The 24019-nt window shown below is 41.9% G+C and overlaps 1 protein-coding gene across 1 annotated transcript in view; it reads right to left on the reverse strand.

Annotated features, from left to right (window-relative positions):
• Positions 1-24019, reverse strand: part of LOC111972209 (voltage-dependent R-type calcium channel subunit alpha-1E-like) — a 121728-nt gene that overhangs the window by 51236 nt on the left and 46473 nt on the right. The window contains 4 exon segments of the mRNA XM_070446163.1: positions 3754-3944; positions 11507-11665; positions 12099-12140; positions 12143-12201. Coding sequence (XP_070302264.1) covers positions 3754-3944; positions 11507-11665; positions 12099-12140; positions 12143-12201 — 451 coding nt within the window.

The raw sequence follows: 24019 nt of genomic DNA on the forward strand, positions 1-24019 counted from the left end.
TAGAAACCTGCCCTTGTATTCATTATGATCTAAAGGTGGTGTTACCAAGATCCCAAGCAATTGCTTACAAGTCAACATGGTTATGACTAGCTCTTGACTCAAGCCWGTGTAAAACGTACTGGCTTTTGTTCCATTGACCTGCGGTCCACCTTGTCTACGTGCTGCTACACCTTGGAGAGCTCAGGGCTTTGTCAGATAGCAGCGTTCAGACAGTGGTAGTTTTTAACAAGCTATTAGGATGTACCACAGTCATGAGCGAGGCAGAGGCTAGCTGACTGACTACAGGAAAGAAACAGAGTTCAAACACACATCCCCAGTCTCACAGTTACACACATCTCTCTATTACTTACTGAGGCCAGGGAGCCTATTCTGTTCTCTACCTCCATGTGACATGTTCCCTTGTCCACGATTCGTCAAAAATCGTAATGTAATTTGAATCTGAACTTCGGGAACATAATACAGAACTATAGTGTAGATACTGGAAAATCTGAAAATGAAAACCAAGTTCATCTGTGTTAAATAAGAGACAGAGAGAAATAGTATTGATTAKCTCTGGGCCAACATGAGAGGGGAGAGTGGATCAGGTACGGCAGTAAGTGGATTCTGTATCAGAGAATGCAATGAAAACAATAGAAAAGAGAAGCATGTGTACTCAACTTTGTTTTAGCAGAATGCAATGAAGTGGGTGGCATGGTTTGTTTGTGAGTGACTTACTGAATGAGTAAGAGTCTGTGTACACGTGTATGTTTGACTGAGTGTGTGTGTCTGTGTACAGTACGTGCATACRGTGTGTGTTCCTGTAGAAAGGAATATGAAACAGCAAACAGTATTAGAGAAAGTCTGCGGGCCCTTTTAACCAGAGCAGACTCACATTCTCTCCTTCCACTGTCTTTCTTYACTCCATAATAAATTCCATTCACCATRATGTAAGTCAACATAATACAATCAAGGCAGCACTAAATCGGCTTCCATCAACTTAAATAAAGAACCATGAAAGCAGCGAGCAGAAAGTATGGCCTGGCATCTATGCTCTGTGGCAAGGCCAACCATAAATTGTGCTACACTGGTAGTCAAGCAGTGAAAAGTACATCTTTAATTAAAATCAATTAAATGTATTTTCCACTACCTTACTGAAGATGTGTTAAGGAAATATTCCTGTGACTCTCAATCCCAGGGTATYTATGATTGTAACTGCATGATTCCCTGGTGAGATCAGTGGTTTCCAGAGGTTGTCTAGCGAAAGCCTATGGCAAGCATGCTCTCCAGTGTAGTAAACACCCAGGCACTTTCATTATCAAATTAGCATTTTGATCAAATGATGTCCTTGTGTCCGCAAAGGAGTCCTTTTGCCAACACAAGGCCAGGGGACTTCAACAGTCGTGGATTGGCAGCTAATTGATTCTGGCTCTGAAAAGAAAATCATGAGGAACAAGCTGACAATATGCTCTTGCTATCTTGTTTAAAATGTTACAGTTTTAGTTTATGCTATCAACATAGTTGTGTTTTTTTTATTTCTAAATGAAGGTATTCACCATAAATTGGCACCTGCTGATGTCCAGTTACTAATAGCMCTAGGCATGAATGGATTGGAAGTTTTATTATATTGTTTTACATCACCATCATTAACGAGCATCAGAGGTTTCAATAGACTGCCTTTCACATTCACAGTGACAACTACTCCACTGTGATATTACCATGAGGTGGGGAAAGAGGAAGAGGCATTAATGACGATAATTGATTCAGCTGGCCGAGGGAGGTAGAGGGTAACATGATTGAGTTTGTTTGAGTTGTGCAGGCACATGATCARATCAGGGAATTACTACACTGTCTGTCTGAGCTCCTCCTGAAATAGACAATGCCTTCTGCAACATAACACCAGCCAGGTACAGTATTGGTAGGTTGGTACTGGGATGTGCTGAGGAAAATGCTTGGTGCCATTATCTCAGTCAAACAGAATGTGATGTATGTATGGAGAACAGGAGTAAACTCTTAACCTGGTCTTTGATACGCTAATACAACTGCTCCTCCCAGTCTAGCCACTGGCCCCTTTACATGTTGTATTTAATGAATCGAGGTACAGTATAATATTGAGGCAGTGTTATGCTTTGTATACTGTAATATGAACAACTGGCAGCAGCAGCTGGGGAGAGTAACAGTATATAGGATATACAGTATATAGGATAGTAGTCTTATCCCTCAGATCAGGGAGAGTCCCAAGAGAATGTGTAATGAATTGGAAATAAAGTTGTGAAGCAACAATCAGACATGCAAGAATCCTCCCAATACTCTGTAGTGTCAACAACATCATCTCAGTCATTTCATGTTGCTTGCATAATCTGAGAGAGAAAAGCAGAATGGAATCAAAGTCTCATACTAGCTTCCACGAAACTAATCGCAAACCATCCGCTGCATGGAGCAGTAATTCCAGATGATTCAGTCAAAAGAATTTGCACTCAGTATAATGTACACTGAGTGTACAAAACATTAGGAACACCTTGCTACTATTGAGTTGCAACCCGTTTTTCCCTCAGAACAGCCTCAATTTGTCAGGGCATGGACTCTACAAGGTGATGAAAGCGTTCCACAGGGATGCTGGCCCATGTTGACTCCAATACTTCCCACAGTTGTGTCAAGTTGGCTGGGTGTCCTTTGGGTGGTGGACCATTCTTGATACACACGGGAAACGGTTGAGCGTGAAAAACCCAGCAGCGTTAAAGTTCTTGTCACAAACCAGTGCACCTTGCACCTACTACCATAACCCGTTCAAAGGCACTTAAATCTTTTGTCTTGCCTATTCACCCTTTGAATGGCACACAAACACAATCCTGGTCTCAATTGTCTCAAGACTYACAAATAATTATTTAACCTGTCACCTCCGCTTCATGTATATTGATTGAAGAGGATTTAACAAATTACATCAATAAGGRATCATAGCTTTTAACTSGTTTCACCGGGTCAGTCTAGGTCATGGAAAGAGCAGGTGTTCCTAATGTTTTGTACACTCAGGGTACTGTATGTCCCAACACACTTAAAATTACTTTCTTAATGGTATCACCATTTCACTATTGTCCTGACGATAATTCACTGATTATTGTTCTCAGTCTGAATGCATCCAATCTGGCATAAAGAGTGCAACTGATAACTCGAAGAATAGTATCAGCTTAAAATGTCTGCCAGCAACATCCCAGCTCAGCCAAATCATGCCCATGTGTTTAGGATGTAATTGAGTGTGATTAAATAAGGAGGGTCAGTGGGAAGAGGGTAGTAGTGAGGCAGTGGAGGCAGGTGACTGGGAGATTAAGAGTATAATTGACCTGATCTCACTTTGCAGCCCATTCACTGCACTTAATTACCCTACTCTCTTGGCACAGACACACTCCTACTCTATATGCTGTGTGTGTGTGTGTGTGTATCGTTGTGTCATGCTTGATTCATTTGATTCCTCAAGTACAGTGTGTAATCAATTGGGTTTATAAACACAGAACAGGGAAGCAGCTGTAAAATAATGTTTGAGTGCGTCCCACAACAAATATCAGACAGTTTTAGTAATGACTGGTAAAAACAGGTGTCTAGGGTAAGGAGAGGTACAACAATGTCTGTGTCCCCAATGACGCAAAGGGTTTATTCAATTCAACCAAGCAAAGGCAAAATCAAACCAATGTATCAAAGGATGACATAACCAGGTAAAATAATAGGCCTATTTTCCCCAGTCAGAGGACAGGACATGGTTAGAGAGAAACAGATGTGACTCACGTTGTAGAGCACGGTGGTCCAGCCTTCCATGGTGATGCACTGGAAGACAGTGAGCACAGCAAACAGGATGTTGTCAAACTGGGTGATGCCGTCGTTGGGGCCGATCCAGGTGTCATGGCAGGTGTACTTGTCAGGGCACTTCCTTACCCCACACGGGAACTCTGACTCAGACTTGTCCACCGTCTCATTCTCTGACAGGGGGACAAGAGAGAATGAACTTCCTCAACTGGTTCATAATGACCATATTGAGTCAGAGTCCAATAAATGCTCCGCAGGCTAGGCTGGAGATTTAACAAAAGGATGCAAACCCGAAATCAATCTAACTAATTGTGTTTTTCCAATGAGAGATGGGATGACTTTATAGAAATGTTTCACTTGTGAGAAATGACTCGCATCTACTGGAGATGCATGAATAAGTACCACAATATGATGATTATAGTGTAATGCATGACTCAATCAATGAAGTGAGCAGCAATAGCAACTCTGTGTAAAAGTCCTTTCCTGAAAGATGACGTTATTAATATGCTATTTGACTTGTGCAATGTGTGATTATAATAAATTGTCTCTCTAAAGCTAATAGTCAGGTAACTAAGGCCCCCTTGTACAGTGAGGTCCCCACATAACCTTTATGATGACATCATCTGAAACATTACACTACAGCTGCACTATTAGAGCTAGAAACACAAGCATTTCACTGCACCAGCGATGAAATCTGCAAATCTGTTTACGCAACCAATAAACTTTTGATTTGATTCCAGAACACTCTCCCCTGGCTAGAGTCATGTGACCTAGTCAGCCAATCACAGGCTGTACCTGGTGGGGATCTCAAACCCCCAACATAGTATGTGCTTTAGTTGGACACAGAGGTGCAGAGAGACAGATCACAAGAACTCACCACCTTAACTCCACTCATACTGGATATTTCCTGACCAATGACCCAAGCCCAGCTCAGTTAATCCCTAACATTGTGTCACTGAGTCATCATAATGCTTTAGCAAATGTGCATTATAATAGGGGYATTGGTAGACACAATRTAAGTAACCTAATTTATGTCGTTCTGAATGCTTCTGCTGATCCTACAGCAATCATGTGTCTACTGTATGCTCCAGATTCATGCTGTTAGCACTGAGGCTGTGTGCCCTAGTAGGAASTCCACTGTGRGCAGCTTTCCCTGCAMTAACATAAATAACATGAGAATATCTACTTCTGCTWAGCTTCCCAGTAAAGCAATGAAAACAAGCAGGCATCCCAGAAAAGTCCTCAAAATAGCCCACATTAACACATGTTGCTTAAGAGACAAGGTTCATGAAACTAATAACTTGCTAGTAACAGATGACATTCATATTCTGACTATCTCTGAAACTCACTTAGACAATACATTTGATGATACAGCTGTAGCAATACAAGGTTATAACATTTACAGAAAAGACAGAAATGCCAGTAGTGGAGGTGTTGCTGTTCATATTCAGAACCACATTCCTGTAAAGATTAGCGAGTATATCATGTTAAATACTGTTRAAGTAATATGGTACATAGCTTTGATATGTGCTGAGCGAAGGATTTGCCATATCTTCAATTTAAGCCTACTAGAAAGTGTGTGCCCTCAGGCCTGGAGGGAAGCAAAAGTCATTCCACTACTGTCAGGATTCACCTAGGGGTCATGATTTGGRGCTGTACAAATGTTTGATGTATTAAAATAATTGATTATGCTTATGTTATATTAATAGAAGGGGAGGGGTTATAAGACCCCTWAGACCTCCTTACATTTATAGGGTCCTGGACTACAGATTAACAATATATATATATTCATTATATMGTTTTAGAATTGTTCCACAGTTGTTTGCTCTTTCTCTCTCTTATAATGTGTGACTGAGACAGAACTCTGCAGGGGAGTGTGGGAGATAAGAGACTACTCAGACATTTAACAATAAATCAACTTTGGGGAGGGGACAATTATTGCCTAGCTTTTAGATAAACACTGAAACTTTATGTTTGTATAGCTATGGATGCAGGGTTTAGGTCTCAGGAGTAAAAAGGTAATGACGTAGTCAGTGCCATCACTAAGGCGGGACTTTAATAAAACAACTTGAGACCTTGTGTTTGATGCAGAACTTACTCAGCAACATTCGTGCTATGTTCCTGTTTGTCAACTTCTGTCTGCAATTGCATTAATAAAGGTTTTTGAATGATTTAATWAAAGATATTGTCATAATGCTAATTTCACCAATGAGCCAATGATGATTGACAAGGAGGAAAGGAACAAACCTAACACTACCCAAGAATAGTAAAGCCCCCTTTACTGGCTCAAATAGCCGACCAAYCAGYCTGTAACCAACCCTTAGTAAAGTTTTGGGAAAAATTGTGTTTGACCAGATACGATGCTATTTTACAACAGACTTTCAGCACGCTTATAGGGAAGGACATTCAACAAGCACAGCCCTTACACAAATTACTGATGATTGGCTGAGAGAAATTGATGATAAAAAGATTGTGGGGCTGTTTTGTTAGACTTCAGTGCGGCATTTGTCATTATCGATCATAGTCTGCTGCTGGAAAAACGTATGTGTTATGGCTTTACAACCCCTGCTATATTGTGGATAAAGAAAGAGTTACCTGTCTAACAGAACACAGAGGGTGTTCTTTAATGGAAGCCTCTCCAACATAATCCAGGTAGAAACAGGAATTCCCCAGGGCAGTTGTCTAGGCCCCTTACTTTGTTCAATCTTTACTAATGACATGCCACTGGCTTTTAGTAAAGCCAGTGTTAATGTATGCGGATGACTTAACACTATAAACGTCAGCTACTACARCAACTGAAATGACTGCAACACTTAAAAAAGAGCTGCAGTTAGTTTCAGAATGGGTGGCAAGGARTAAGTTAGTCCTAAATATTTCTAAAACTAAAAGCATTGTATTTGGTACAATTCTTTCACTAAACCMTAAACCTGAACGAAATCTTGTAATACATCAGGTGGAAATTGAGCAAGTCGAGGTGACTAAACTGCTTGGAGTAACCCTGGATTGTGAACTGTCGTGGTCAAAACATATTGATACAACAGTAGTTAAGATGGGGAGAAGTCTGTCCATAAAAAAGCGTTGCTCTACCTTCTTAACAGTTCTATCTAGAAGGCAGGTTCTACAGGCTCTAGTTTTGTCGCACCTGGACTACTGTTCAGTCGTGTGGTCAGGTGCCACAAAGAGGGACTTAGGAAAATTGCAATTGGCTCAGAACAGGGCAGCACGGCTGGCCCTTGGATGTACACAGAGAGCAAACATTAATAATATGCATGTCAATCTTTCCTGGCTCAAAGTAGAGGAGAGATTGAATATATTACTACTTGTATTTGTGAGAGGATTTGATATGTTGAAAGCACTGAGCTGTCTGTTTAAACAACTAGCACACAGCTCAGACACCCATGCATAACCCACAAGACATTCCACCGGAGGTCTCTTCACAGTCCCCAAGTCCAGACCAGACTATGGGAGACGCACAGTAGTACACAGAGCCATGACTACATGGAACTCTATTCCACATCAGGTAACTGATGCAAGCGGTAGAATCAGATTTTAAAAACTGATAAAAATACACCTTATGGAACAGCGGCGACTGTGAAGCAACACAAACATAGGCACACACATGCATACACACACATGATAACATATACAGCTGCTAGATAACAAATACGGCTGCTAGAATCCTGACTAGAACCAAAAAATGTGATCATATTACTCCAGTGCTAGCCTCCCTACACTGGCTTCCTGTTAAGGCAAGGGCTGATTTCAAGGTTTTACTGCTAACCTACAAAGCATTACATGGGCTTGCTCCTACCTATCTTTCCGATTTGGTCCTGCCGTACATACCTACACGTACGCTACGGTCACAAGACGCAGGCCTCCTAATTGTCCCTAGAATTTCTAAGCAAACAGCTGGAGGCAGGGCTTTCTCCTACACTAGAGCTCCATTTTTATGGAATGGTCTGCCTACCCATGTGGAGAGACGCAGACTCGGTCTCAACCTTTAAGTCTTTATTGAAGACTCATCTCTTCAGTAGGTCCTATGATTGAGTGTAGTCTGGCCCAGGAGTGTGAAGGTGAACGGAAAGGCACTGGAGCAACGAACCGCTCTTGCTGTCTCTGCCTGGCCGGTTCCCCTCTCTCCACTGGGATTCTCTGCCTCTAACCCTATTACAGGGCTGAGTCACTGGCTTACTGGTGCTCTTCCATGCCATCCCTAAGAGGGGTGCTTCACTTGAGTGGTTGAGTCACTGATGTGGTCTTCCTGTCTGGGTTGGCACCCCCCATTGGGTTGTGCCGTGGCAAAGATCTTTGTGGGCTATACTCGGTCTTGTCTCAGGATGGTAAGTTGGTGGTTGAAGATATCCCTCTAGTGGTGTGGGGGCTGTGCTTTGGCAAAGTGGGTGGGGTTAATATCCTGCCTGTTTGGACCTGTCCGGGTGGTATCATCGGATAGGGCCACAGTGTCTCCTGACCCCTCGTCTCAGCCTCCAGTATTTATGCTGCAGTCGTTTATGTGTCGGGGGGCTAGGGTCATTCTGTTATATCTGGAGTATTTCTCCTGTCTTATCCGGTGTCCCGTGTGAATTTAAGTATGCTCTCTCTAATTCTCTCTTTCTCTCTTTCTTTCTCTCTCCGGAGGACCTGAGCCCTAGGACCATGCCTCAGACTACCTGGCATGATGACTCCTTGCTGTCCCCAGTCCACCTGGCCGTGCTGCTACTCCAGTTTCAACTGTTCTGCCTGCGGCTATGGAACCCTGACCTGTTCACCGGACGTGCTACCTGTCCCAGACTGCCTATTTTCAAACTCTCTAGAGACAGCAGGAGCGGTAGAGATACTCTCAATGATCGGCTATGAAAAGCCAACTGACATTTACTCCTGAGGTGCTGACCTGTTGCACCCTCGACAACTACTGTGATTATTGTTATTTGACCATGCTGGTCATTTATGAACATTTGAACATCTTGGCCATGTTCTGTTATAATCTCCATCTGGCACAGCCAGAAGAGGACTGGCCACCCCTCATAGCCTGGTTCCTCTCTTGGTTTCTTCCTAGGTTTTGGCCTTTCTAGAGAGTTTTTCCTAGCCACTGTGCTTCTACACCTGCATTGCTTGCTGTTTGGGGTTTTAGGCTGGGTTTCTGTACAGCACTTTGAGATATCAGCTGATGTAAGAAGGGCTATATAAATACATTTGATTTGATTTGATGATAACATACGCACTATACACACAAGCACACATGGATTTTGTGTTGTAGATTATGTGGTAGTGGAGTATGGGCCTGAGGGCTCACACTTAGTGCGTTGTGAATTCTGTAATGAATGTATTGTAATATTTTTAACATTGTATAACTGCCTTCATTTTGYCGGACCACAGGAAGAGAAGCTGCTGCCTTGGCAACAGTTAATGGGGATCCATAATAAATACAAAATACAAATACAAATCCTCCACCCTGGACTTCCTAACCGTGTGTTAGTGTGTGGATGACAACACAAGCACTTTCACCTATTCCATCAATCCAATTCATATTGCTGTGTGTGTGTGTGTGTGTGTGTGTGTGTGTATGTCTGTCTGTCTGTTGTGTGGTAATAAATGTGTGTTTTGTACATCTGTCTCCTACTGGTCATTCACCCTTCTAACCCAAGGGCCCAGGCCGATTGTACCTATACTGTATCTAAACTGGCACCGCTAGCGGAGTCTATCGCTAGTTGGTGGCACTCTTTTTGAGATACAGTTAGATACTGTATTAAATCTAATATCTTTGAAATGCAGTAAAGGAATACTAGAATGCATTATATAACTCTTTAATGTAGAAATCCACTGAAACAGTCTGTCAACATCAGAGGACATTTTGTGACCAAGTCAAGCCATGAGTGATATTGAACCCTCAACAAAAGACGAGTTCATGTATTCATCAGGTGAGGACAATCTGTTTGAAAATGCCATTTGAGAGGACAGCTAATTTMATTATCTTCTCTATCTGTGACAACTCAATGCCTATCATGTGAAAAACTGAAGGAACATATCCCACAGTAAGCTTGTTATAAGACCACACTACCTGAATAACAAATTATGTTCAGGCGTTAACCCTTTATGTAGATCTTTGTAAATAGAACTGTGTGACCCACTTCACTATAACATGATCCGTGCAGCGAGGCAATAACATCTATGACTTTATAATTAGTCTAGGTATTGAGCTGCTATATTGTGGGGTTTAATTACATAGGCAGTCATTGTGGCTGTGACTACACTTACAGGTGCAGCCAAGCATGGTATTGTGTGTTTCAGGTCTGTTGCGTAACACAGTTGGGTCGTTCCTAGAAAAGAGTCCCTTTTGCGTATTTTAAGTAGAAATTGTGCACCAATATTGAATTTTAAAAGTCTGTTATATTAATTGAACTGCCCTTTAATATAGATCACATGGAGAATTCAATAAATCAAAATTTTTATATGAATAAAGGCTTGTTAAAGTGCAAAATTCAGCATTGTGACATGTCCCTCTGTCGGTAACCCTGTGTCACTTCTAGGAAGATTTTAACCCACTTAAGTTCTACCATCATTGTAAAGCCCTAGCTATGTTGTTGCTTAGAGAAAGTCATTTCTGAAGATTACTATTTATTTCATATGATTAGTGATTCATTTACATATGTCCCTCATTTTAAAGTCAACCCTGTTATGTGAACGTAATTATCTTTTTAGTATTGTGACTCTATTCCTTAAAAAGAAATAATCAAAAGAATCATTGAACATCTACTAGTCAAATCATAGAGTTAAAGCAGGTGAACTGGTTCTACTCTTTCTGGCCATTTTCTGGTGTTTTGTGGTGGAAAACGGAGTGGGTCGAGCATAACCTGTCAACCCTTTYACCCACAGATAGACAGGCTAGAAATGTTTTAAGAATTTCATATTTTGTTGTGAAGCTTGCATTCAATTGCCACTCCCTGTTGCGTACTACAAGCTTCCATTCCCCCTGTCATAAGGGGATTTCTGGCTAATTTAAGAAGAATTTGTCAACCCTGTTATAGTCAACACTGTTACTTTATTTGTCACTTAATAAGCCTACTAAAGTCTTTTTTTTAATTTACCCTCTTGAGATGGGGGAAAAAAAGTTTTTTTATGAAGTTGAACATGTGCTCTTCATGACAGAATGTTTATGACAGAAGTTACACTTCCCAAAACATTATCAGCCGGACCAGCATTCAGTACACTGGGCGGGCGGGTGAGAGGAAACAACAGTGAACCATTACAGGACGTTTGTATGGCCTATCATTACAGCTGAGGGAAGCCTCGCAGAAAAKAATCATCTGCTTATTGTATAGACGCAGTATAAGCCTGCTGAGAAATGATCAGCTTGAAGAATGTTTATGATGATGTACCCGRAATGTTAACAGAGTTAATGATCACCTCAGCATGATATTAATGTAGGTGTTTAAAAAGATTCAATGAAGCTAGGTGTTTAGTTATGCAAGCATAGGCTATAAGCAAAGTAAAGGTATAAAAAAACGGAACACAACAGATTCAGCCTCATATAAAGTGACACCAACTGCTACAGAAGCAACCCAAATTGATATGCAGAACATTGAGTTCCCTGGATTACTGTAGACGTAAGGGGATCTCGCTAAAGCCCACTCTCTGTCTGAGTGTGTCCCAAATGGTCCCTATATATTCCCTGGTCAAAATGTAGTGCACTACAAAGGGAATAGGGTGGCCATTTGGGACGCATTTTCTGTCTTACCTAGGATATTGGGCATGGGCAGACAGGTGTTGTGGAGCTTCCCGCTGTAGAACTCCAGGCCGATGATGGCAAACATGAGAATGGCGAAGAAGAGCAACAGGCCAATCTGGAGCAGCGGCACCATGGCTTTCATGATGGATTTCAGGACTATCTGCAGGCCTGGTCACACACAGAGAGATAGAGAGACAACCGTCATGTGTCGTCAGTGCCAACAATGAGTCACAGCTCCAAACAATTATGGATGGGAAGTGTGGGAACCACTTAGAGCAGATAGTGTCAGCACTCTCATTTAGACAGCACTCTCACTTTGGATAATACAACACTTCCACGAAGACATTGTTGCCCGTCCTCATTTTGGGAGTGGTTTTCAGTTTGACTCAGTTGTGGTCTGCCAACAAAATAACTCATTAGGGATGAACTTCACCAACTCCAAAATGAGGTTGGACAGAGGTACTGCAGACGCCAGAAGAACAAGTAAAGATACCTATATACTGTACAGAATTCCAAATATATACTGTATATATAGACAGACCAGATCCATGGACATCCATCCAGTATACTGTTGAAATATGGTTGGTGTAGGCTAACTCACTGGGGATTCCAGAGCCCAGTTTGAGGGGTCTGAGCACACGACGGCCCTCAGGGTCCGCAGGTCCACTGGGATGTTCATGTGAGCTCCCGCTGTGGCCAGAATCCTGCACACACACACACCACACACACACAACACACACACACACACACACACACACACACACACACACACACCACACACACACACACACACACACACACACACACACACACACACACACACCACAGAGATAATTATTAAATCAGTTATACAGCGTTAATATCCCATTAATATTTCAAAGAGAATGTAATATATGAAACATTATCTGAGTCTGAATCAGGTATTGCATGATACATTTCTTTGTGTAGATCCAGAACCCGTCATGACTGAACCTATCCCATAGTGGGGGGGGGGGGGTAATAAATTGGCACTGGTGCGTCTAGATAAAGTACTTGTAGTATTCATCACATCAGTTTCCCAGATAAACATGACACTTCATCATTACACAGTCTGATTGTCTCTAATTAAACTCAGGCAACGCTGGGCCAATTGTGCGCCGCCCTATGGGACTCCCAATCACAGCCAGCCTGGATTCRAACCATGGACYACAGTGGACTCCRTCTATTTCATTGAGATGTAGTGTCTTAGACTGCTGCGCCACTCAGGAGCTGAGGATATCAGGCTATTAGCTTCTATATCTTACAAATGTATGAATGAGTAATACTTGAATCTTAAAAACAATGAAATAGCATTGGTCAAGAATCAAGAAACATGATTGACAGATCAATATTTCAGTGAAATGGTCCATTGGTGTAATTCTGCTCCTACTCKGTTTAAAGCTAACACTCGGCAGCTATCCAAGCACTTCATCTCTGGGTCTTATCATCAGTTATATTTTCTCATCAGACTGGAGTACAATGAGACCAGCCATTACAGATGTGACCCACTCAAAAGGTTCAGGAGCAGCAGGGAGGGGAAGGGGCTTCTAGGGTTCAAGCAACCTGGTTTCACTGGTACACCAGGCAGTGAATGCAGAAGAAAACAAGTCCTATTTTTGTCTGCACTGCGTAGGGGGAAGGCACTGACAAATTCTATTTAGGAAATGAAGACTGCAGCTAGTACGAGGAAGAGAGAGAGACAAGGTTCCTGTCTGTGTAAGTGGGCGTTCCCTCTCTCACATGAGCATACTTTCCCGCTCACATGGGAAAGCATCCCCCCCGCATGCTCAGAAAAAAATTGCCTGTTAGATGTCTTTCTCTACCCCCTGGATAAATGGTGCAGTCCACRGGCTCTAAGTAAATATCAGCTAGAACCTGGAACAGATGTGAAGCAGCTCATTATAAAATGCAAATGTTATCCTTTCTTTGATGTGCCTCCTAATAGGAGGCAACTTATTGGAGATGCAGTGCAACAGGTACAATAGACATAAAGGAGGCTGGTGCGTCCTGGCCCCTCCTCTCCTCCTTCATCGCTCCTTCTCTCCTCTACGTTATAGTGGCACTATGCTGTGCACACTTGGGGGGGACCAGAGCTTCCGCCCCCTATTTTCACCTCACCCCCTTTCTCTCTTACACACTTCCAGTGAGATTCACTCCACACCATAATAGGAGATATAGACAACCCATGGTCACCCCTCTCACTGCTTTTGACCTCATTCATTTCTGCCCTTCCCCTCTCTTTGCCCAGATCTGACAGCACGTCAGTGTTGCAGATGATGCAGCTGCAGTTGATATGACTTCATAAAACATAAAGTGATAACTTTTTTCAACCATTGTTAGGCCTATATCTCAATTTTGTAATTTCCTGTTAACTGTGTTACACAGACATAATACAGATTATGTTGAATATGGCACAGATCCAATTATAGTTTGAAAAGAAGAGCTACAGCCATATTTTGGTGAGGATTAGCCACATCTAGGATGTCAGGACACCGGGGTGTCAAGACTGGAAAGAGCTATTAAAATAGCACGTTCATACAGAGATGAGCCTCCTCCCCTTCTCCAAATCATTACCAAATCTGGGCTGCTCTTTAGTTGTTATGGAGACGGGGGGGGGGATCTAGGAGCTAAAAATGTCATCCCCATTTAGTCTGCTGATGGACTTCCTGCTCAGGCAGACACCCTTGTGATTTGTGAGAAGCCAGCCAGGTGAGCTGTATTCTAGTCTGGTCTATATTAGTGGACAGAGAGAGTGGCCACTGGGCAGGTGCACGTGTAGGCTAGGTACACGAGCTTGATGAGACATAGTTACAGCCTTCCAGTCCCATTCAACAGAAGGCATTAGAAAATAAAGAGCAAATCTATGTGGGTGGTGCACATTTCTACAATTGAGTATTCCATTCAGCAAATACAGTTTACACAACAAAATTCAGAGGCAACAGCGTTAGTTTTTTAAAACGTTGTCAGCCTGGGAGCATAATGCGTTATGTTAAAACCCTGTGAGGAGTAAGGACACTGTGGGAGGCTTCAGAAGGAATGGAGGCTCTTTCTTTGTGCTAGAAAGCAGAGCAGTGTGGGAGTACCTCAGCAACACAAAGCCTGGGTAAGGACAAATCCACTGTCAGTTTCACTGCATGCCAGGGAACAATCTACTGTCACTGACTTTACTACATCATGCCAGAAAACAAAAGCTGTTCACTTTGGCCCTCAGCTGCAGAATTCACACTCATTACTGATCCCATACTTCTCCATGTCTGATAATTATCTGCTGGTGTCAACAATGTGACACAACTGTAAATCCATAGACAAGTAACCACCATAACACTTCACATGACAGTGACATAAAGTACAGATGTAGGATCTTAAAGGGATACTTTGGGATTTTGGCAATGAAGCCCTTTATCTACTTTCCCAGAGTCAGATGAACTTGTGGATACCATTTGTATTTTTCTGTGTGCAGTTTGAAGGAAGTTGCTAACTAGCGCTAGCACAATTGCTAACTCGCGTTAGTGCAATGACTGGAAGTCTATGGGTATCTGCAGATACCTATAGACTTTCAGTCATTGCACTAACGCGAGTTAGCATTAGCTTGCGAAACTACCTCTAACTTCCTTCATACTGGACACAGAGACATAAAGATGGTATCCACAAATTAATCTGACTCTGGAGAAGTATTGTAGATGATGGACCTCATTGCCAAAATCCTGACGTATCCATTTAATTTGAGCCAGTTTGCTACAGCAGGAAAATAATCCTGCAGCAACATGAAATATGAATTATTATGCAGATTATAATTAATAGACATTTTTAATGGGGTTCATACATTTTTTGTAAGGGAAAATCAAGTCTATTTCAAAGTGAAAATTACAAACTTCGGAAGCCTTTTAAACCTGAAATACACTACAAGTTATACAATTCCTGCATTTCAGAAAAGTTATCCTGCAACAGGGTCCTCAAATGAAGATCCTTCATCTGTAATACATAAGTCATAATGCTATCAATATCATGACATGATTGACACCTGTCACTAGCATTATGTCAAATGATAGACAGCTGTCATTTCTCGAGGCCAAATCTAGGTTAGGAAGTTATCTAACTGACAACTTTCATCTTGAGGACATGGAGAGTTCAGCTGTATCATTGACGTCTTTGCTTTTGATAAATTGCTGTAACTAAGGTCTACCTTTATGCCGTCACTGTTTCTWCAAGACACCCGTTTTGTGTTTGCCCATGATGGTGCGCTGTGTGGAGCATGCTGCTGGGCCCCTTTATAGCCTGAGACAGAGACAACAAACCCTGTCTGTCTCAGTCAGTYAGTCAACCTGACCCTGGGCTGTTCTCATGATAAYACCCTGCCCACACTAGTCACAAAAACAGCTCTACATAATTCCTCAATACTGTAGGACAATATCCAAAATACAATAGTCTATTTCTGCCTCACATGGCAAGACTTTGTGTGATCGTGGTGACCAGATTTGGTGGTGGGGAATCCAAGAATCTCGAAGACATAGCCAATCACTAACAACACATATGGAACAGTAACAAATATAGCTTAACATTACTGTACTGTGTACAGTGTATATGTTGGCCACATTCAATAATGTGTGTTAATTACTGCTCTTCAGCCTATGTGTACTCTACTGTATARTCTCTCATCAACCCTGCTCCTTTACGCTGTGTCTTATCAATCATTCACCAGATCTATTATTCATCTTGGCTAAAGAGCAAACACTTAGCTAATTGTCACACATCCAATTCGGACAGCTGGTGACAGACACCTAAGGACAGTTAGACAACAGAGATGCAAAAGTGTTAAGGATTGCACCTCGATTTGATATTAGTAAACTGGAGCTTGCTGATTATTTCCAAACACTGTGCTAAGCCTTGGGCATTGATTCACTGGGGATTTCATAGGAGCTCATTRCCAATATTTGTACCTTATAAAGGAGAAGTCCATCTAGACATCTTGTAATCCGCTTGCGTTCATATTCATCACTTTGTTTTGTGGAAAAGATTTGTCTATTCTCAGAATGTAGGTTAACTCTTATAACACAAAATAACATACCATTCAATGTGTTATGTGAATTATATCACTCTGTGTATTTATAGTCAGAAAACATTGACACGTGACAGTTTCTAAGCACCTTAAACAGCTCTGAATCTATCTGGACGAGCATTTTCTCTCTGGCAGCCATCTGCTGTGAAAAACAGTTTATGTTACACCAGGATGCCAGGATGAAATCATGTTTTCTTAGAAACAAATTGTATTCTCAGGCATCTTACGCCAGAGGTTACCGTATCACTTAGTAGCCTACAACGCTACATTGCTACATTGCTACATTGCACTCCATACTTACCCAGCAGGGTGGGGTAATGCACACTTTTCCTCCACTGCGTAACCACCACATGCAAACTTCAAAGGGCCTTTCATTTCATCATCTCTGATGGTAAAGACTTCTTCACATCTCTCTGTATCATAAGGAACCTACGGCCCTGGCCTCACCCCTGGATCCTTTGCTTGAGGCTCCCCCTGGACCAGAGCTAATGCATAATACAACTGCAGGGATAACACCATGTCACTTTTTTTATTTAACCTTTATTAAACTAGGCAAGTCAGTTAAGAACAAATTCTTATTTACAATGACAGCCTACTGGGGAACAGTGGGTTAACTGCCTTGTTCAGGGGCAGAACGACTGATTTTTACCTTATCAGCTCAGGGATTCGATCCAGGAACCTTTCAGTTACTGGCCCAATGCTCTAACCACTAGGGTACCTGCTGCCGCAAAATGAAAACATTTTATTGCATGGGGTCTCAGGCTCTGACTGACCCAGCATGTGGGAACTTGATCTACGCCCAGGGATGCCAGCCCTTTCTGACAGTCCAGGAGTGGGCAGCTATCAAAGGACATGATGATGTGTGTGTAGCAGCAGTGAGCCTGTACCACCTCCATGTGYCTAGGCCCATTTGATCTCAGTGCCCCCCAAACACAGCCCATCTATCTACAGTACTCCCCTTTACACCCTGGATATCAATTTGTTCAATTTAGTTGCTTGTCACAGATACTACAGTCAATAATTAAAAATGTTAAGCTCCGTATAAACTTCAAAGGAGTCAGAGAAGGCATCCTGCAGAAGTGAAAAGGCAATTTCACCACAATGGGCCATTTGATGCTCCCTGCGGGTACATTTCAGTAAATACCTTTTGTCCCAGTAAAACACTGTGGCTCCAAAACAATGACAACAGCACACATTCATACAAGAAATGGGAGAACAGGGAGTTACCTTAAAATTGCTTTTCCACAAACAAACACCACAGGGAATCAAATGACAGAGAGATAATTTGTGATGCTATAGATGTTAATTATCCTTGGCAGATACCATCTGTCWTTGTTTGTCTGATTAAGAGGTAAATTGAAGACAAACCGTAGTAAAGATTTACAGTACAGCCATCTGGTTTCCCTTTCAGCTGGATACAAATGAAATAACCCAAATAGAAAATACAGTCATCTCCTAAATTATTGGCATTCTTGATAAAGATGAGCAAAACAGACTGTAGAAAATRAAAAATACAAATACTGCGCAATATTGTATGCTCCAAAAAAATAAGAAAATTATATTATTTTATACTAATGCAATTGCTCAGAGAAAAAATATTTGGTTTAACCCATAAGAGTCTAAGCCCTGTCTAAGCCGGGAGAGGAAGGGGGTTCTACTAATAACAGATACACTACATGAAACAACAGATAGCCCCCCCCAAAAAAATCTAAAGGAAGTTTGCATRCCAGCCTGCCGAAACTGCCCCTTTTGAGCAAACTGTATAAATTATGGGTTAAGAAAAAGCACATCAGACCAGAAAGACGTGAAGCTGCAGCTGCACGTTTAAAGTGGTTTGAACTTTGAATCTCAAAACGAGGTAGAGATGTTAAACTCACTAATCGGACAATCACTGGTACGCTGATTAGCTGTCCGAWGTAAAGTATCTTCGAAAGCAAATTTAAGTAGGACCATYCTGKTACTCTGCTCAAACCATCGTATTACGCTACTCTCATCACCCCACTGGGAAACMAYCKATACGCTGGCTAGCCTWTCTTCAAAGAAGCATCTTCAAGAGTAAATGGAAGGAAAGTCAACTTTGTAGTTCATGACTATACGACAAGTCACCTGATACTCCTAATCTTACCTCATTTGCACACACTGTATATAGATTTTTTTCTATTGTGTTATTGACTGTACGTTTGTTTATTCCATGTGTAACTCTGTGTTGTTGTTTGTGTCGCACTGCTTTGCTTTATCTTGGCCAGGTCGCAGTTGTAAATGAGAACTTGTTCTCAACTGKCCTACCTGGTTAAATAAAGGTGAAATAAAAAAATTATAATAAATAAAAATACCGGACGACTACAGAGAAGGATAAGAGAAAAAGACTCATCATAACCATTTCGGACAATCAGAGCCTTACAAGCGTGCTGCGAAAAGGCTCCCTTTCCAAACTCCCTTTCCAAGGCTGCCCTGTTCCCTGAGAGATATCGGCTAACCCAGGCATTTCACGTAAATACAATCATGATTTCTTACTCAAAGCGGGTGGCAATTCGTGTGCAAAGTGTATGGTWACTGTAAGTGAGAGTAGTTTCTGAATGTACCAATGTTAACTGTCTCTGTCCCTCTCTCTCTCCCTCTCCATCTCTTCTTTAACAAGCAGCCATGYTGTTATCATTCCGCTAGGGACCTGTTTTAGCTTATTAAGTCTCCAGTCAATAAGCGATGCAAAGTGTGTATGTTTATCCTGTGTTCCCATTTAATTTGCTAATAAATAAATAATAAATAAATAATTTGTGTAGTACTGAATCATAAGTAAGGCTTGGATTTTTGCAGATGCAARGAGGTTCCGACTGTTCAGAATGATGATATGATACAAGTTTATAATTAACAAGTTGACTGTTTACGGATGTGATTGGTAAAGTCCTTTTAGAGTTTAATTCAGGAGATGGTAACTCTTTAAACAACCACTCTCGTGGCGCCCCAGATCCTAATGAGTTAATTGTTACATTATTAATTTAGATCGGGTAACAATTAAACATAGTTAGGTAATTAGATAAATAACAGTCTTCAGATTAATGTTAAAGTCATGTCACGACAGGAGTCAAATTAGTGTGTAGSCCAAACTGTTCGACGCTACAGACAGAAGTTGGCAGATCGGCTGTTCCCGACTACAGTCGAGTCCCAAGACGCTTCGGACACTACAGACGATTTTGTGAGTTGACCGATTTTCGGGATGTCTCATGGTATGATAAACACCGCTCTAGCTCTGCCACCTTTCACTGCAGATGCGGAAGTGCAACATCGGCGGATGGGGTGGATTGAGACGCATCCAATGCAAAAAAACATATCTCCAGTTTAAACTGACAGATTTTTTTCCCCGATTCAGGAAACTAGGCGTATGTCGCAAGTCAYGACTTCACAGGAGAGCAGTTTGAATGTAAACATTTTTTTTGCATAAAAATCTGAGTTACAACATGGCTGGATATTTTTAGTAGTATACACTCAGTATACCAAACATTAAGAACACCTTCCTAATATTGAGTTGCACTCCCCCCTTTTGCCCTCAGAACAGCCTCAATTCATCAGGGCATGACCTCTACAAGGTGTCAAAAGTGTTCCACAGGGATGCTGGCCCATGTTGAATCCAATGCTTTCCACAGTTGTGTCAAGTTGGCTGGATGTCCTTTGGGTGGTGGACCATTCTTGAAAAACACGGGAAACTGTTGAGCGTGAAAAACCCAGCAGCGTTGCAGTTCTTGACACAAACCGGTGCGCCTGGCACTGACTACCATACCCCGTTGAAAGAAACRTAAATATTTTGTCTTGCCCATTCACTCTCTGAATGGCACATGTCATGACGTTGCCCTCTTTGGGTACAGCGAGCACCAYCCCYCTCTCTCTCTCTCTCCTACACCCAGGCTGCTGTTAGGCAGGTCATAAATTCCTGGAGGAGATTCTTACTCATGGCCAGACAGTATAGAGAGAGAGTGAGTTTTSATAGAGAGAACAAAGGAACTTCTTCCACCTCACAGAACTTGAGAACTGAACAATATTCATGTTCTGGAGAATGTATAAATGGTCAGTGAAGTAGCCAGCTACGAACTGGTCYGTTTGGTACAATTTTGTGAAACTCAYGAGAGACAATACAGCCACATTACCATAACCCTGTTTATACAAGAGTCTCASTTATGAGGTCTGCATCTAATTATTATATAACATGAATGAGTAAAGATGAAACTATTTGTGAAATGATGTGATGCTATGTAATGATGTTAATGTGAGAGAATTGATTTCTGTTTAAAGTTTCACTAAGTCATTGGCCCGCCCCCAGGAGCACAGACATGACCTGGCATCATGGGACAGCCCTTTTCTATGTTCCGAATAAAAACCCCACCTGGGTTTTCMCACTGCAGACCAAGCTTACCTCGATTACCGAGAGGACTAAGGTTTGAGTATAGACCATGCTTCTCTCAATTTTGAGAGGGCTAAGGTTTGAGTAGAGACCAGCTTACCTCGATAACCACAAGAGGGCTAAGGTTTCAGACGATTAAACTGGTTAAATGGTTAAACTCTGAGACTATCGAACAGACAGAATAAGAACAAATCTTTGATACTAATTACTAGTCTGCAGCTAGGAATTCGGTATCATTGAACGCGAAGACCGACAACCGCCGAAACATCTATCCTATAACCACATTGCTGAATGTTACTCTGAACTATCCATTCTAACCACGGCAGAGAGAGAGAGGGCGGACAAACTCTCCAACAGAAACAAACTTTCCAACAGAGATCACGGCGACACACTGAGAGTAAATATATATATTGATTGCAATTATTCCCCAATGAGTGAGCGTTCATGTGCAAAGGATTAGCATTTCAGTTGTTATAATTATCACTTTGTAGTGTCTTTTATCTCAGTCGACCCCCACTTCCCTTTTGTCCACCAAGCCGCGATACTGGTTTATCCCACTAGGGAAACTCCGCTATCATTTCCTTGGAACTATATCTACTTTTTGTTTGTGTGCATTTCTGTGATTATTTACTTAGTAAATAAATGATTTAAGACAATTAATGTATGGATGACTCATAGTGAAGACTGAGTTCGTGCAGATAACCAACAATTTACGACGTTTGGAATGAGACTAACGTGAGGTAAACAATAATTCATTAATTGGAAGACTAATTGATCAGATATTAAAATATCTGAAAGTTATATTAGGAAAATTWACTTTGTAATCTGAATATTTTCCTTGGTGCCCCRAATTCCTARTTAATTACAGTTACATGATTAAGTTAGTTTAATCACGTAATAATAATTACAGAGAATTTTTGATAACAATAAGTCTTCAGTTTAATGATGCCAAAGACACGACACACACTTACACAATCCATGTCGCAATTGTTTCAAGGGTTAAAAATCCTTCTTTAACCTGTCTCCTCCCCCTTCATCTACACTGATTAAAGTGGATTTAYCAAGTGACACCAATAAGGGATYATAGCTTTCACATGGATTCACCTGGTCAATCTACACTGCRTTGCCARAAGTATGTGGACACTCARAATTATGGGTATTAATATGGAGTTGGTCCCCAACTCTGCTGCTATAACAGCCTCCACTCTTCTGGAAAGGCTTTCCACTAGATGTTAGAACATTGCTGTGCGGACTTGCTTCCATTCAGCCACATGAGCATTAGTGAGGTCGGGAGATTCGGCCTGGCTTGCAGTCTGCATTCCAATTCATCMCAAAGGTGTTCAATGGGGTTAATGTCAGGGCTCTGTGCAGGCCAGTCAAGTTCTTCCACACCGATCTCGACAACCCATTTCTGTATGGACCTCGCTTTGTGCACTGGGGCATTGTCATGCTGAAACAAGAAAGGGCATTCCCCAAACTGTTGCCACAAAGTTGGAAGTACAGAATCGTCTAGAATSTCATTGTATGCTGTAGTGTTAAGATTTCCCTTCATTGGAACTAAGGGGCCTAGCCCGAACCATGAAAAACAGCCTCAACTTTGCAGTTGGCACAATGAAWTCGGGAAGGTAGTGTTCTCCTGGCATCCGCCAAACCCAGAATCTTCCGTCGAACTGCCAGATGGTGAAGCGTGAATCATCATTCCAGAGAACGCATTTCCACTGCGCCAGAGTCCAATGGCGGCGAGCTTTACACCACTCGASCCAACGCTCGGCATTGCGCATGGTGATCTTAGGCTTGTGTGYGGCTGCTCAGCCATGGAAACCTATCTCATGAAGCTCCCGACGAACAGTTCTTGTGCTGAMRTTGCTTCCAGAGGCAGTTTGGAACTCGGTAGTAAGTGTTGCAACMGAGGACAGACAATTTTTATGTGTTACGAGCTTCAGCACTCGGTGGTCCCGTTCTGTGAGCTTGTGTGGCCTACCACTTAGAGGCTGAGCATTTGTTGCTCTTAGAYGTTTCCACTTCACAATAACAGCACAGTTGACCRGGGCAGCTCTAGCAGGGCAGAAATTTGACAAGCTGACTTGTTGGAAAGGTGGCATCCTATGACGGTGCCATGTTGAAAGTCACTGAGCTCTTCAGTAAGGGCCATTCTACTGCCAATGTTTGTCTATAGAGATTAAATGGCTGTGTGCTCGATTTTATACACCTTTCAGCAACAGGTGTCCTACTTGTCGCTCACGTTTTGTCAGTTCTGCCACAGATTTTCTAGTAGGTTTGAGGTCACGGGATTTGTGTTGATAACGGCACTCCAATACCGTTGATTTGTTGTCTTAAGACATTTTGCCACAATTTGGAAGTATGTGGGTCATTGTCCATTTGGAAGACCATTTTGAACAAGCTTCTAACTTCCTGACTGATGTGTCTTGAGATGTTGGCTTGTCAATATATCCACATCATTTTCCTACCTCATTGCTGCCATCTATTGTATTTGTGAAGCCTGCACCAGTCCATACCTGCCCAAGCAAAGCCACCGCCAAACATGATTGCCCACCCCATGCTCACAGGTCTGGGATGGTTTTTTTCCAGACTTGTGGAGGTCTAAATTAGATTCTGATGTCTTGCCTGATTCTGGTTTTGATTTCCAATGATGTCAAGCAGAGGCACTGAGTTTGAAGGTAGGCCTTGAAATACATTCACAGGTAACCTCAATTGCACTCAAAGGATGTCAATTAGCCTGATCAGAAGCTTCTAAAGCCCATGACACATCATTTCTGGAATTTTCCAATCTGTTTTAAAGGCGACAGTCAAACTTTAGCTGCCTAATGTTAAACTTCTGACCCACTGGATTTGTGATACAGTGAATTATAAGTGAAATAATCTGTCTGTAAAAATTGTTGGAAAACTACTCTGTGTCAATGCCACAAAGTAGATTGTCCTAACCACTTACCAAAATCTAGTTTTTCTTAAAGAATTTGTGGAGTGGTTGAAAAAGTGGTTGAAAAATGAGTTTCAATGATCTCCAACTAAGTGTTGTAACCTTCCGCTTCAATGT

Source organism: Salvelinus sp. IW2-2015, linkage group LG13 (assembly GCF_002910315.2).
Source record: "Salvelinus sp. IW2-2015 linkage group LG13, ASM291031v2, whole genome shotgun sequence".
Taxonomy (NCBI): Eukaryota; Metazoa; Chordata; class Actinopteri; order Salmoniformes; family Salmonidae; genus Salvelinus; species Salvelinus sp. IW2-2015.